Genomic DNA, 15024 nt, shown 5'->3' with positions numbered 1-15024 from the left:
GGCTCCAAGGCAGATGAGTGGTAAGGGCTAGGCAATGGGGGTTAAGTAACTTGCCCAGGGTCACACAGCTGGGAAGTGTTTGAGGCAACATTTGAACCTATTTCTAGGCCTGGCTCTCAATCCACTGAGCTACCCAGCTGCCCTCCAATTATTCATTTTTAACAATCTTTTGTTGTCTGTTCTTTCCTATCTAGTCCTACAGATGCTATCATGCTAAATATTCTATGTAGATCCTCATTGCCTCATACCTAGATTATTACATTATCCCTGGACTTTGAAACTCATATTTCATCCATGTCTCAAATAATGATGTGTGGTCCTGGACATGGTGCTTCAGCTTTCAGATGCTGTTTTTTCATATGTAAAATGGGCAATAACATACTGTATTATATTATATTATGTTGTATTATAACATAATTTCAGCTTACCTACTATTTGTGAGGAAAATGCTGTTATTCTAAAATTGATATTTAAATGAGAGTTATCTGTTTCCTCCTCTTCTTCTTCCTCCTCCTACATAGTGCCTGGATATGTAGTAATCATTTAAATGCTTGTTGACTTGATTGGTCCTCCTGTTTTTCCTCCTCCTTCTCTTCTTCTTTTTCCTCATTTAGTCATCTAATTCCAATTTCTTTCCCCTTCAATCCATCCACCATACTGTTTACCAAATTAACCTTCTTAAAACAGTTTTTGTCATGTCTCTACCCAGCTCGAAAATGTTGAATGGCTCCTGATTATGTATATGATTAAATCTAATCTACTTGGTTAATTCAAAACTTGCTACAATCTCATTCCAACTTACCTTTCCAATCATATCTCCTACTCTTTCAACTACCTTTTGCTGTAGCCAGACTTGGATGCTCACTGTCTTACTGGAATAATGGTGCTCATTCCCATATATTTGCCTTTGCTCTCATTGTTGTACTTACTTGGAAAAGGAATGACTCAAATCCTATTGTCTTGAAGTTACTTTGACCAATGAGTGTGATCGATCTCCTCTATGAATTCAGTTCTTATTTTCTTTGCTATTTTGTTATTTGAACTTCTATTGCCTTATGACTTCAATTAATGCCTTGCATTAATTTTCAAATTCCATGACCTATCAATTCTGCCTGTCTTTTGCATGTATCCATTTTTAGGGGTGTAAGCTCTCAGAGTAACCTAAAACTTGGGATCAGTAGATCTCCCTGGGGATGCCACCTCAAACATATGAATTAGGGAAGTATCCGAAAGGGAGTGTTAAAATTGCATATATATACACACACACATATACAATATATATGTATACAAATGCATGCATTTATATTTATATAAAACCTGTTTTTCTATAAACTTCTTGTGTAGGGGAGGTCTAGAGAGATCTATTGAGAAGTGAATGTGATAATAAAACAAATGCAATTAAGAAAAAAAGGGATAAAATAGGAGTCTTAAGGCTTTCAGAATTGAGAAACAAAAAACTTTTTTCCCAGTGGTGCACTCTTGATATTACCAGCTACAACAGTTCTCTGATAAGCCTAAGAAATGTCATAAACAGTCCATGTATGTTCCTGTAAGAAATACTTATTAAATAAAGGGATTCATCATTAGACATGATTTTCAATTTATATGAAGGGTCTTGAATGTATGGGTAAAAGAAGGTCCTACTTTTAGGGAGTATCAGTTTTTATTGAGAGAGAAAAAGGAAATAGTTTGTGCAGAAGTACCTCTTAGGGAAAGTGTTTATTTTTAAAAAACATTTTATGTCATGAACCTCTTTGTCAGTCTGGTGAAACCTATGAACCTCTTCTTAAAATGACATATTTAAATTGATAAAATCAAACACATTGAAATTACAAAGAAAACCAAATTACATTGAAATACAGTTTTCAAAATATTTTTTAAAAAACATTCACAGAGACCAGGTTGAAAACCCCTGTCTTAGAGTAAATGAGTTTCCATTACTGTTGATACTTTCTCTTACAAGGTACAGCAGGTGTCTTCAAACTCCATAATTATTATGGATCATTGGCAAATATAGAAGGCATTGTTATAAATGTTAATATTTCCATAGGGGTCTTTAAGATCTGCAAAGTGCTTTACATAATTAACTTCATTTCTTTGTGATATAAGTACCAGAAGTTATTATTTTCTCCATTCCTCAGTATCTAAGGAAAGGGAGGATCAGAGAATAAACAAACCTATGATCATAATACAAGCCACAGAGAAAAACTTGAAACTTAGGTCTGAGTCCAGATCCAGCACTCTTATAAATTACTATTGTATTCATCTTGTAGGTAACTGAAATATTTTATGCTAGATTTGGTCTGGTCCTATCTCCCATCACTTCCTTTCTGACCAAGGACAAGTTACTTAATCTAACCCTTACTGGGCTCAGTTTCCTCATTGGAAAAAAGAGAGATTAGACTAGATGATTTCTAAAGTTCCTTCTAAATTTATAATGCTATAAAACAGTTTATCTGGAAGTGCCCTGTAAATGACTTCAAATATGTAAAAAGGGTTTGGGGACATCTGTCAGTTTCTGCATCCCTGAATTTGTAAGCTGTTTATCCTTTGGTGTTAACAGAATAGGTGAATTGGTGATTTTCTTAACTTCGGGGGAGGAAACTCCCTCAACCTATACAGGACGGAAACGTTTTTATTTTGGAGCATTGCCTAGAACAATCAAAGGTTAATTGACTATTCCAGGGTCACATGGTCAGCAAGTATCAGACTCAGACTCGGTATGTAAACTTGAATTCTGATCTTCCTAGTTAGAGGCCAACTCTCAAGACTTTATGTCTTGCTCCCTCTCCCATGGACACACATACACATATACACCCACACAAGGTTTTGTGGAGGACTTTGTATTAAGGCTAAAGAATCTACACTTTATCTAATGGGGGAAGGAAAGGGACCAACAAATTTCAGCCCAGATGCTATAAAATAGTCAGGAACTTCTGGATTAGAAAAGTAATATCCCAATTTTGCTTATTAGCCTGAAAATGACAAAGGATTTCGGTGGTTTCCTGGGTGCCCTGACCCTGAAGGAGGTTCTGAAAGGGGTTCAGCGGTTCAGACCATTGGCTGGTATCCTGCGAACTTCCTCATGACCTCCACGCAGCAAAACGAGTGGCCGGCTCCTCCAGAAGGCAAACTAAAGGCCGCAGGCTGTGCTGTGGTCTGGGAGAGCTTTAGCGGGTTTGACCAGTTCTCTCGGATTCTGTGCGGGTTGGTGATACAAAGTTCCTTCGGCGGCGCAAAGGTCTTCAGAGCAGTCTAGCCCCAGGAATAGATGCTGCAGTACCTTCAGAGGGGAAGATTCACTGGGAGCCGCCCCAGTGCCTCGCCACCTATCAGGGGGTGGAAAATTTCCGGGAGTCCCTACTTCAAATGACTGCAGCCGAAGTGAAATAAAAGCAGGAATGTCCAGGTACCCCTCCGAAAACAAACTAGGAAACGGACCTAGCAAGCCACGCCCCCCACAACCCCTATTTAAATCTGTGCCTCTGCTTGTAGAGACAAAGTTATTTAGGAACTTTTAACAAGTTGAGTCGCCAGATAGGAAACTAGAATAGGAAGTGCCAAACAGCGAAATAGGCAACTCCAGAAGTCTTACAGGTCTGCCCCAGCCCGTTTCCTTTTTTCTTTTTCAAAGGAAATCAAGCGAAGCGGTGCAGAACTCCAGGCACTCAGTACTCCCTAGATTAGAGCCAACTGAGATGGAAAGAAAGCTGGTGGCCCTTTTCGGCGACTAGCTTCTACGCGTCTTGCCCCCTTTGCCAGTTAGGAGAATCTGGGGGATGGTGAATGAATTCTTTTCAAACCCACCCAGCTATTTGTCAACGCCCTCCACACCTTTGCTAGTTCTCTTAACTCCTCCCCTCCGAGGATGTGAATTTCGTAGGTGTGGAATTCCCCTCTCTTTTGGTTTGCGTTGACCACTAGGTCGTGCTGTTGGACAATGAATAACTTGCACACAGGATCCGTCGAGAGCCATTTACTACCAGGAGGAGAGAGAGCAAGAAGCCCAGCCATCCGAAATGACAACTACTGTACAAGATATCCAGTCGTCTGATGTCAGCTTCCCATGCCTCTAAATATCTCACCCTCGTCCCCTTCCTTCCTTCCTTCTTTTCTCTTCTTGCCTGTCCAAACAAGAGCACGAAACATCTATTGCCTGATTCAAAAATCAAAGTGATCGATAAAGGTTTAAAAGTTTAAGAAAGTTGTCTCTAAGGGCAATAACACGTAATGAGGTAGCCAGATGAGGGTGGGGTGAACTCTCAGCGAGTAGTAGGATTGCCTTGGTTTTTTTTTTTTTTTTTTTTTTTTTTGTCCGTGTGTACCGTTTGTTGTACAGGAACGGATATTTATGTTTTGGGCATTTTCAAAAGCTTAAGGAAATGGAAGACAACGAAACACCGTGCCCACCGATTCCCTCACTGGAATCTCCTAAAGATAAATGAGAATTTATGTATGTGTATTCCTATGGACGGGATTCATGAATCTGGTGTCTTGGACCTGTATACACACATATCCCCAAATACTCATATCTGTGTGCCCTTGGAAACGGGTTGTACCATAGTTTTGTTAGGGAACACGGAACAATCCTGGACTTTTCCTTTGACATTAATGGCTAGTTTAAAGTGAGTGTCTCCGTGGAAACAACAGTGCTTCAGAAGAGCAATATTTTTCAAAGTTAGTTATCTCAGGTATCTCCTGATGGCCTTCTGCACGCTTCGCGCAAGCGTGAAAGTATTGCCTTTAATGCTTGTCTTGGCCCTACGCAGGCATATGATGAAAGGAATGCATCTCTGGAACACGTTCTTTGCACTGTCTTTCGCCAGTGAAAAATTGCAGCCACCAGAAGCGGCTTAGTGCGTCTACTCTGGAGAATTGCTTGGTGGTTTCCTTGTGCCCTTAACTCGCTACTGAGGGTGGTTGTTCCCCGGGTTTGCCGTGGGTGTGGCTCCTGAAACAGATGTGTGAACTTCTTTTCCTCCGCCAAACTGTAGAAAGCTTAAAAGAAAAAGAAGAAAAAAGAAAAAAAAAAAAAAAGAAAAACCGAAAAGCTCTACCTCCCACCCCACCCCCGCAAGCCAACGACAAAGTTGTGAAACACAATGCCAGTTTGCTCCTGCCTGGCAACAGTCTTCCCTTTCTAGACAGGTGGTGTCAGTGCCCAGAGGGGCTTCCTCTTGCTTTCCAGGCAGCGGTTAGGGAACTGAGGTGTGAGCCAGGACGTCTACTGGCTGGCTGCAAGTGGAGCGGCTCTGCTGAGTGCGGGGGCGGCAAGAGGCTGCTTAGGCTGCGGGAGTGAGCTCGAGTGGATAGTCCTGGCACTCTCATGCGCACTTGCATGCTTGGGAATAGCCAGTCATTTACAGTGAACCCGCTATGGAAACGTGGAGAGAAGTACGGGGAATGAGTGAAGGAAGAAGAGGGGCCTCATCAGAGAACATATGTTTCTAAGGCGAATGGAGCAGCGATGTGATGTGATTTAGTGTGTGTTTGTGTGTGTTGTGTGGCAATGCAGCCGCCTAAACTTGGAGGATTAAGGTATTATTGGTAAGCGTGTAAGGGTTCCGGAGAAGATGGGAGTTCTCTTTTGGTATGCATCAGGTTGTATAGGAACGAGCATAGTTCTTGTTTTGTGGCAGTAATGGAGTTTGTGTAGGATGAGGGGGAAGTGCTGTGCAATGTGTGCGTGGGGGCTCTTTGTGCGAAGATCTAGGCTCAACTTTGTATGGTCTGTGGGTGCTCCAGGAATGTGCAGAGGTGGAGATTCACATTTTTTTTTCTCCTCCCCCTCCCCCCCCCATGGGCTGGGCGTGCCTGCGCGTGTGTATGACTGTAAGTGCTTGTCATTCTCACTGGGAAAGTTCTGAGTCTAAAACAGTTCTTTCTGTAAGTTAAGAGGAAACCTGACAAAGTTTGTTAAGTCTTCTAGTGGAGCCCGCTCCAAGATCCAAGACAACTTGGGGATAAGTGAAATTAATATGAAATTAAATACGGTCTAGAGTCTCTAAGTCCTAGGGGATTCTAATCGAATTCTAAGATGCGTGGTACCCAGAAATGTGATGTGATAGAAAGGTATGCAATAGAGACTTGGAAGAGGTGCTGAAAAGTAGAATCCCGGCCTCACTCAGAGATGAGTAAATAGTCCTAACATGTTCTGAGGGGCTCTGTTTCTTATCTTCCTAGCGGGTAGTACAATGAAAGAGTCGAAGACGTGTCAGCCTTTTCCCACTGCCCTCTCCAGTGTAAGAAATTTCTCTCTGGTTCCTTTCTCCCTTGCAAGAAGCTCCAGAATATATATTTATATATTTAAACGGAACTCAAGTTTAGACTCAGACTTGACCTCTATTTGCAGTCGTAGAACGTAATGTACCACAAGCGGCCCCTATTCAGCGGATTCCTCTGTTCTTGGTTCCCCAAACTCCTCGTTTCCCTCTTTCTCCAAATTAAATTTCCTGGTACAGAACCAAACCACCTTTGTGAAAATGCTTGTGAGAGGGCGACAGAAGACTGGGAAAGCCATCGAGTCTCTCAGCCTTGCGCGCCCAGTGGCGGCGAGAAGGGTTTCCAGTTGCCGATGGGGGATTGAAAAAGACACAAGGCATTCTGCGTGCACAGACAGTTAGTTAATGGAAACCTTATAAATCGGCTTAAAATGCACCCAGGACAGGGAGGAGGGATTAAGTAAAAAGAGGGGGAGGACAAAGATGGGGTGGTGGAAGTGAAGAGGGGGTCCTACACATTCAAGAATCTTTCGGTGAATCCTTGCTCTTTTCAAAATAGGGTTTGATTGAGTTTTTCCATTGTTCTTGATTTAAAAAAAAATAAATAAAAGAAAATCTCTTGGCCAAGGGAAACCTGATCTCACCGCTCCCCAGCCTGGCCCTGGAAGCGGAGGAATTGCACAGCTCCCCTTGGCAGGCCCGCCGGGCGGCTGCTGTCCCCCTTCTCCTCCCCCCCCCCCCCCCCCCTCAGCCGGGGCACTGCTACTACGGCGATCGCCACCTCATGCCGAAGGAATGTCGAAAAGTATGCGCAAGTTTCCAAAAGGAGACCTCCTTCACTGCTGGAGGAGCATATATCAGCCCGTGGCAGCCGTCCACCTTCTCAGGCGTTTCGTAACCGAGTAAACTGAGAATTGGGAACAGCCCTCTATTAAGTAGCAGACCAGGGAGAGGCTCTTCCCACTTGGAGCCGGCAAGCCGTCCCAGACGGACCCTCGTACTGGAAGCTCCAGAAACCGCGGGGCAGCAGTCCCTTCTCCTCCCAGCTGCGGCTGCCGCTCCTCCTCCTCACACTCCTCCGCCTCCTCCTTTCTGCTCTGCAGTCTCCGCTACAGCTGTATCTGCGGGGAGCTGCTCCACCACCAGGTGCCACCGGAGCTCAGTCTCCTGCTTCTGCCTGTTCTCCCCACATCCAAGCGCCAGGGTTATCCACAGAGCCCTCACCAGCTAGAGCACCTCCTGTGCATCAGCGTAGAAGACTGCTGCTCTTACTGCTACCAGCACAGGTCTGTTTAACTGTCTCTCCACTCCTCTCTTCTCCTTTACCCACCAGCCCCATTTTCTTCTCCCATTCGCGGCTCCCGCTTCTAGTGCAATTCCCTGAGTAAAACAAACGGCCAGAGGGCGCGCACCCCTTTGAACTTCAGGGTGAGAGTGTGGTACCTCCTATTGGAATTTGTGGGGATGTGTTCCTATACGAGAGATTGAATTAGAATTTTATCTTATTTTCTGGGGGAAAAGCGGTTTTGCAAGAACTGATCTCTGGTTGGGTTTGTGAGTGGGTGCTTGATTGGGGGTAATCACTACCTACCATATTTTAAATTAATTAAAAAGAGATCCAGAGGGAAAGATTTTCCAGAGTAATTAAGAATGGTGAGTGGACTGAGTCCATCTCTGGGGCATGTGTAACTCAGTCTTTTAAAAATTTAATTTGATCACCATGCTATGAAACTGGTCCCGAGGATTGTGTGTGGTTGGAAAAAGGCAGTGGTGGAGAGAAAATCGTTTTTAAAAGTAGAGGGATTCGTTGGAGATGCAGCTCTGCTCTCTGCGGCTTATCGCTGGCAGGTCAAGACACGGTGTGGAGGTCACTAAGGAATGAACACCACCTGATTTTCCAAAGAAAGTTAGATTGTGGATTCAGTACAACGATAGGTATTCAGCTGGAGAGGGATCTCTGTTTTCCATATTGTCTGGAGGAAGGAATTTCCCCAATTTTTCCTATGCTTGTTGCTTGGAGAAATTTGTGTAAGGTATGTGTCGCTGGTGCCTTCTTAGCTTTTTCTCAGGAGCGGACCTCATAGTTCTGTGAGCTCTCTTTTAAAGAGACTTCCACTTTGGTCTTTCTGCCAGCTGTTCTGAGTATAGATGAAACAGACGTTACAGATGGCAGAAAGAGAAAGGAGATAAGATCTTCTGGGAGCCAGCCCTTCCCCTAGGCTCCCAGTTGGGATCTGCTGGAGAAAAGGGCAGGTGAGGCAGTGTATATGTGCTTGAGGGAATCTCCTCATTGAAGGAGTTGGATCTGTAATTCGAGATGACGACAGAGTTAAAGAATTTGCTGCCTGATTTGGGGGGCCGAAGGGGGAGGGAGGACGGGAAGGAAGAGGGGAAAGAGATCTCCCTCTCTCTGTTTCCCCCCTCCTCCGCTCCTTCCGCCCCCAACAGACTCCACTCCTAAGCATTTTCATTCATGAAAGCGAAGCTGAGACATTGATGATCTCGCCTAGACGACTCGAGACGTTTTATTTAAAAATGCTGAATGAAGGGTTGCTAGGCAGCCAAATAAATGTTTTGGCTAAAAAAAAAAAAGTTTTTATTTTTGGAAAGACATATACCGAATATCAGGAGGGCAGGGACTACAGACTATATTGTGTGCACGCGCCTTCAGATGTCCCAGGCAGGATGATTCTGAGTGCTTTGAAGAAAGTGGCCAATAGGGGGCGAGCTAAGCCAAGGGAAAAGATTTGATGGCCACATTTTCAAGGGTTCCAAAAATTGTAGACTTTACAAACTGAATAATGGTTTTAGGAGTCCCACTTGTCCGCTGGTTGTTTTGCTTCAAGCCCAGAAACCAAGTAAGTTGAAGAGCACTATAGCAACTGAAAACCACATTATTGGGGTTGGGGTGGAAGGAGAAGGTGGAAAGAGAAGTAAAGACTAGGTTTGTTTGTGTTTTGTGGTTTTCCATATACTGAAGTAGATGGGAAACGACAGTATCATTAAATAAGATAAATATTTTATTACTTTCTTGGTTTTTTAAAAAAAGGTGCCCCGGAGAATCTGGTCTATTTGTTAGGTATTTAATACACTATTCATACCAAGGGCAGAGGATACCCTGGCCTTCATCTCCCACAACAAACCAACACACAAAATCCCCACCAAGAAGGAACCATTCTTATGCAATGTGTCAATAAGTTGAAGAGATATTGTTAGGTCTTGTCAACTTATTTTCTTAATTAGAGAGAGCTTGATCTTTGGATCCCTTTTTGGATTTGAAACTAGAGTTCCCTAAAGTCATTGTTCCCTTAGGAAAAATTCAGGGGGTCCCCCTTGACTATTTCTTGGGCAGGAGTTCCCTTGAGTTATCTATGTGGGCTATCTTTTAGGCCTTTCAATAATTTATGTACTGTACGGTCTTCTCTGTTTTTATGTTTTTATCCCAGAACTTTTCTATTCCAATCTATTACTGGAGAATTTTTTATTTGAAGTAGACCTCATTTTATTTCCCTTAAAAATCAGTATAGTTGCCCTCCCAAGATGGGGTAAATTAGAGTATGTACTTCCCCTATTTGACCATAGTTAGTTAAGGCTCCATTCACTATAAATGAAGAGTTAACCATAACCAGTTGTTGATACCTAGAATTGCAGAAATTTTATTTTTGAAGGAAATCTTGAAAACAGGCAAGGGGATCACTGCCTCTCCAATTGCTTGGCTTTGTCTTCTTTTTAGAGCTATTTTCCTCTCAGCTTGTATAAACGAATGATCAGATGTGAAAACAACACGGCTGGAGGGATGTGTCAAGTTTCAAGCTTTGCCTTACATACTTCTGTATAATCTATTTCAGGCCTTAAAGAACCACATTTTTGCAAGCATAACAAAAAAAGGGATGGGGGAGAAGTTTTTTTTAATGTTACATTTTACAAACTACCTTGAGACCACTAAAATACAATTAAAAAAGGAGTTCAGAAACAAGGAAATAGAAGCTGAATAGAATCCCAGCTGGAAGATACATTTAGTTGACGGAGGGATAAAATGACCTCTCAATTTGCCATCACATTGCAGGATGAAGTCATGCACAATCTTCCAAGGTCTTTGACCCGGGGCTAATAAGTAGGATGAATCTTCAGGAAAACAGGACGGGCTTTAACTTGAACTATCCTTCAGTAGCAAGATTAACCGCTTGTCTGATGAACTCGATTTCCACTGCTTAGGTCACAATGAGTGCATTCTTTATTTGCTGGATTAGATCACAGTGTTAGATTGATGCAGGCAAATAGTCCTGTTTTTGTGTTAAACTGACTTCCAAGTCCGGCAGTTTTAACCTGGCTCCGTGGGGAGCAAAGGAGGGCAGGCAGAAGTGTTTAGGACTGGAGCAAACCAAAGGGACCGGAGAGTCATCTGAATTGACATTTCTCATTGCACTTTCTTTAACGCAGATCCATTCATGTGGGTGTGATTGGAGAGAGCCATCATGAAGATTCGGTTACATTCAGCATTTGCTGCTGTATGTGCAGCATTCCTCTTATCTTCGATAGAGGCAGAAGGTAATGAACCCCTTTGTTGCGCGTCTCCCGCTTTTTCCTTGAACTGATGTTGCAGAATTTGAGAAAGGGGAAAAAAAAAGAACGGACTCAGTTCTAGTCTTTTTTGCTTGCTCTCCGTTTTCGGTGTGTTTGCTTTTTCTACCGTGACTTCTGTCCTGAAGAGAAACGCCTTTCCTTTCTTAAGGTCTGTCTATTTCCCTGCTGCCCAGGACCAGACATTTCTTTTGTCTTGCTCGTTTTACTTTGCACCCTCCTTTGTGGGTTTCTCGCTCGCTCGTGTCTCTCTGGTGTGCTGTCCACACCACCTTTCCACTGCAGCCTCCTCAGAAGGAATGGATCCATTGTGCTGGAGCCCAACTGAAGCTGGTATCCTTCCCCTGGCTCCTCAGACAGACTTCGCAACTAACTCTCAAGGAGAAGGCGCCTGTGCAAACACGAAGTCTCAGATTAATAATCGGGCGTCCCAGAGCGCTGGCACCCGCTCTTGAGCGGCTGTTAATTACCTGGCTGAGTGCTGCGAACTCAGTCACATTACACAATAAAGTACTCCAACAGAGTCTGGCTCCGCGCGTCTGTGTGTTTTGCTGAGAGTTGAGTGGCTTCGCTGGCCAGGCCGGGAGAGTGAGTCACGGATGCAAAGGCCACAGGGGAGATTGGGGGTGGAAGGGATGGGGAATGCCAAGCCTGGGGTTCTCGCTGTTGTCTTCCGAAGCCAGTCCTACAGGCAACCTCTCTAGCCGTGGTGCCCAGGGGCTTCCCCGTCTCTGAAGCACTTGAGTCTCAGCCTGGGGGAGGAGCCTGGGGCACTCCGGGATAGCCCAGCCTCTCTCTAGCCAAGGCTGTGAGCAGCCCGCCACTGGGCACGGGGCACTTTACGTCAGTATCCGCCTCCAGCTGTAGTCGCAGCTCGAGGAGATGGCTCATGTATTGGTTCCGAACCAAAGAGAGATGAAGGGGTAGAGAGAGTTCTACTGTTCCTCTCCTCCATCTCTCCAGTGGGAAACGCAGGGATTTTTGACTTGAAGGGAGAGGAGAGGGCTGCTGTCCACAGTGCGCTGGCTCTCAGAAAAGCAGCTCTTTCTGTTTTTCCCCTCTATGAGAGCCCAAATTCTCTCCCCTCCCGCCCCCAGATTTTCTGCTTCAATTTCATGTACACTCCGGGTCTAAATTTGCATCTGGAAGCCAACTTTGTTGGGTGGAGTGAGGAGGAAGAGGAGCAGAGAAGGGAAGAGCGGGAGAAGTCACTAGTATTCTCAAAGCACAAGTTTTGATCACGAAATTTACTCTTCGAGGTTGCCCATTCTTCCCGAATTTTTGGAAAAGCAAAAGGGACTTGGATCAGCCTTGAAGAGCAAATTCTAGTCTTTGAATGCCACAAGAAAGGAGATATCTGGGGCGGGGAGGGGGGTGTAACTTCTTGCTGCCTGAAAGAACTTGTCAAGATGTCTTGTGTGAAAACCTCTCCCTTTAATGAGTTTATCAGAAGAACTAGGCTATTTGAAGTTTAGACTGAAAAGAGACCTTAAGGTATCATCTAGATCTCATTTTTAATTGCATTGATTTTGTGCTTTGACCTGCAAAATCAATGCCTACACAAGAAAGCATGGCTAAAGAATATTCGACTAACTCAGCTAAAAGGAAATCTCTATTTGGTTGGTTGTCCAATCTAATTCTCTCTTCCCCAAACCCCTGTGTTTCCCTGATTGTAAAACTGGAATTTCACTAGGTCTGTAAAATGAGGGGAGTTGGTCAAATTAGATAATCCCTTGGGTCTCTTCCAGGTCTATGAGTTTTCTGTATAGACCACCTAGGTAATGCAAAGGAAATGGTGGATTCAACAGAAGGAATCTACATTTGCTTGACGTTATTGCTGTATCTGTAGGGAATTATTTTATGAATTAAGGAGAAATCTTATTTCTGATCTTGTGACTTGAAAGTGTAACAGAGAAGAGGGGTTAAAACAAGTTGTTCCGGAATGTACTGAATGAAAGTTTATTGTTTTTGCTACCTATCTAAAATTCTCAAGCTAAACTAATGAAAAGGAAAGCCAACTAATAGCACATAGCATTGTTTTATAATAGCCAAAGGCAAGGGCTTGCAACACCTTTGCGATTTAGGTAAGTATTGTTTAATAAAATTCTGCAGAGTTCAGAACCAAATGATATTTGAGCAATTAATGGTTCCCTAGCTTGGAAAGTATCCTGAAAATGCAGAGAAGAACTTAATGAACTTAGAACATCCATCTGATGTAAGACCAACTGGTCATTCTTCCATTTACTACTTATAGGCCTTTGGGTAAGACACCATCTTTCTGAGCCTCAGTTTCCTCATCTGTAAAGAGATAAATTAGATGATTTGCTACATAACTCTAAGGTAAATCTATGTGTTTTTGTCTTTAAAAGATTTTTCCATAGTGAAGAGGGTCCCTGTTAGATTTTGGAACAGTGCTGGAGAGTCTGTTGGAATTTTCTTGGGCTAGAGTTTATGGCAAATTAAAACTCTTTAGAGCCCTTTAGATCTCCATGACAGTTATTGAGCTCTGAAAATCTTTATTAGTCTTTTAAGTTTCCTATTTCAAAGTCTTGTATATAAAAGAAACAGTTGTGAATTCTCTAAACCTTTTATGAGTTAATTTTTTCCTAACTTTTAAAAATTTTTCAGAAAAGTCATGTAAATCCATTAGATCCTACTTTGTGAAAATTTTAGTGAATTCAGATGAGCTCATGATGACTGTCAAAATTTTCACAGTAATCTTTTTGAATCAGTCTTTAATTGAAATTGTCATGACAATGGAAAGAATGGTAAGGAATAGATGAAAGCAAGTATGAACAAATAGAGTGAGAGAAAACTTGTAGTGGTTAGTCAAGGATTTCCCTCCTTGTTCTAGGAATCCCTCTTAAAATATTTTTACATAATTCATTAAAGTAACTAATGGATCAGTATAAGAAGTGTTATTTGATTATTAAAAAGATTTTTGAGAATTCTTAGGATAATAGATCAGGAATGATGTAAAAAGCATAATCAGAATTGGATTAGATGATGGATAATTTGTAAAGAATAGCTGAAAGCAATTATTCTCTTAGCCACTTATTTTATTCAAAATTCTCTTTATATGAACTGTCTCTAATAGTAAAAGAGTTTAGATGCATTAGATGGCATTGTCATTCTTCATTTTGGGTCCTCCTATCATAGCTGTAAGGGGCAGTTAGGGCTGAAATTTGGCCTCAGACTCTTATTAGCTTTATGACCTTGGGTAAGTCACTTAAAAACCCTGTTTGTCTTAGTTTCCTCAGTTGTAAAATAAGCTGGAGAAGGAAATGAAAAAGCACTCCACTATCTTTGCTAAAAAAACTCCAAATAAGATCATGAAGACTCAGACATGCCTGAACAACAACAACAATCATAGTTGTAACTTTAGATAGCTCAGAAGTAATAGGATGCTCCAAGAATTTTGGCCAGGAAGATTTTTCAGGCAGTGGAGAGGACTGGCATCTTTCATAATGTTTTAGTTGAGGACTTTTCATTAGAACAGAAACTCATATAACCAGGTACTGTTTTTGGCTTTTACTTTGTATCACAAATATTAGCAGAGTGTCTGGCATACAGTAAGTCTTTAATAAGTTCTTGTTGACTGATGGACTTAAATTTTAGATGTATATTTACTCACATATTCTACTATGTTACCATAATCTTGGGACTAAGATATCTATAGTGAGTCTTATCCTCTTACTACATTCAGACTTACTTGTTTCTATCCATTCTCCATCTATGTCTGACCCAGTTCCATAATAATTTTTTATCTTTGTTATAGTTCATAATTTATCTTTTCTTATCCACTCCATTTTCTCATTTCTGTAGTTGTTTCTCCTTTCCTCCCATAGTCTTGTAGGATACATTTTAAAATTCTAGCATCCTATAGAAATGAAAATTTGGAAAAAAAAAGAAATGAAAATTTGGGGTGATTCATTACTTTTCATTTTTATTGACTACTTGCATCTCAGTTGCTTCATGCACATTATCATGTTAACCTTATGACAATTTTGACTCTAAACCAGACAGAATAACTTTTGCCTTTTATAGTAAATGTTTTCATATTTATATAATTTTTTAGAAAAATTTTCCATGATTACATGATTCTTGTTTTTGCTTTCCCCTTAACACTCTCCCTCTTTAGCCCCCCCACCATATCCAATGCGCATTTCCACTAGTTTTAACATGTGTGATCAATCAAGACTTATTTACATATTATTGATAG

The 15024-nt window shown here is 42.1% G+C and overlaps 1 protein-coding gene across 1 annotated transcript in view; it reads left to right on the top strand.

Annotated features, from left to right (window-relative positions):
* Positions 1-10696: 10696 nt before the first annotated feature.
* COL12A1 (collagen type XII alpha 1 chain) overlaps positions 10697-15024 on the top strand; it is a 140770-nt gene continuing 136442 nt past the window's right edge. The window contains exon 1 of the mRNA XM_044675365.1: positions 10697-10769. Coding sequence (XP_044531300.1) covers positions 10697-10769 — 73 coding nt within the window. The remainder of the gene's footprint in view (positions 10770-15024) is intronic.

The sequence above is a fragment of the Gracilinanus agilis genome, chromosome 4 (genome assembly GCF_016433145.1).
Source record: "Gracilinanus agilis isolate LMUSP501 chromosome 4, AgileGrace, whole genome shotgun sequence".
In the NCBI taxonomy this organism is placed as follows: domain Eukaryota; kingdom Metazoa; phylum Chordata; class Mammalia; order Didelphimorphia; family Didelphidae; genus Gracilinanus; species Gracilinanus agilis.
Note: the sequence above shows the minus strand (reverse complement) of the source record. Positions and strands in the feature narration are given on the sequence as shown.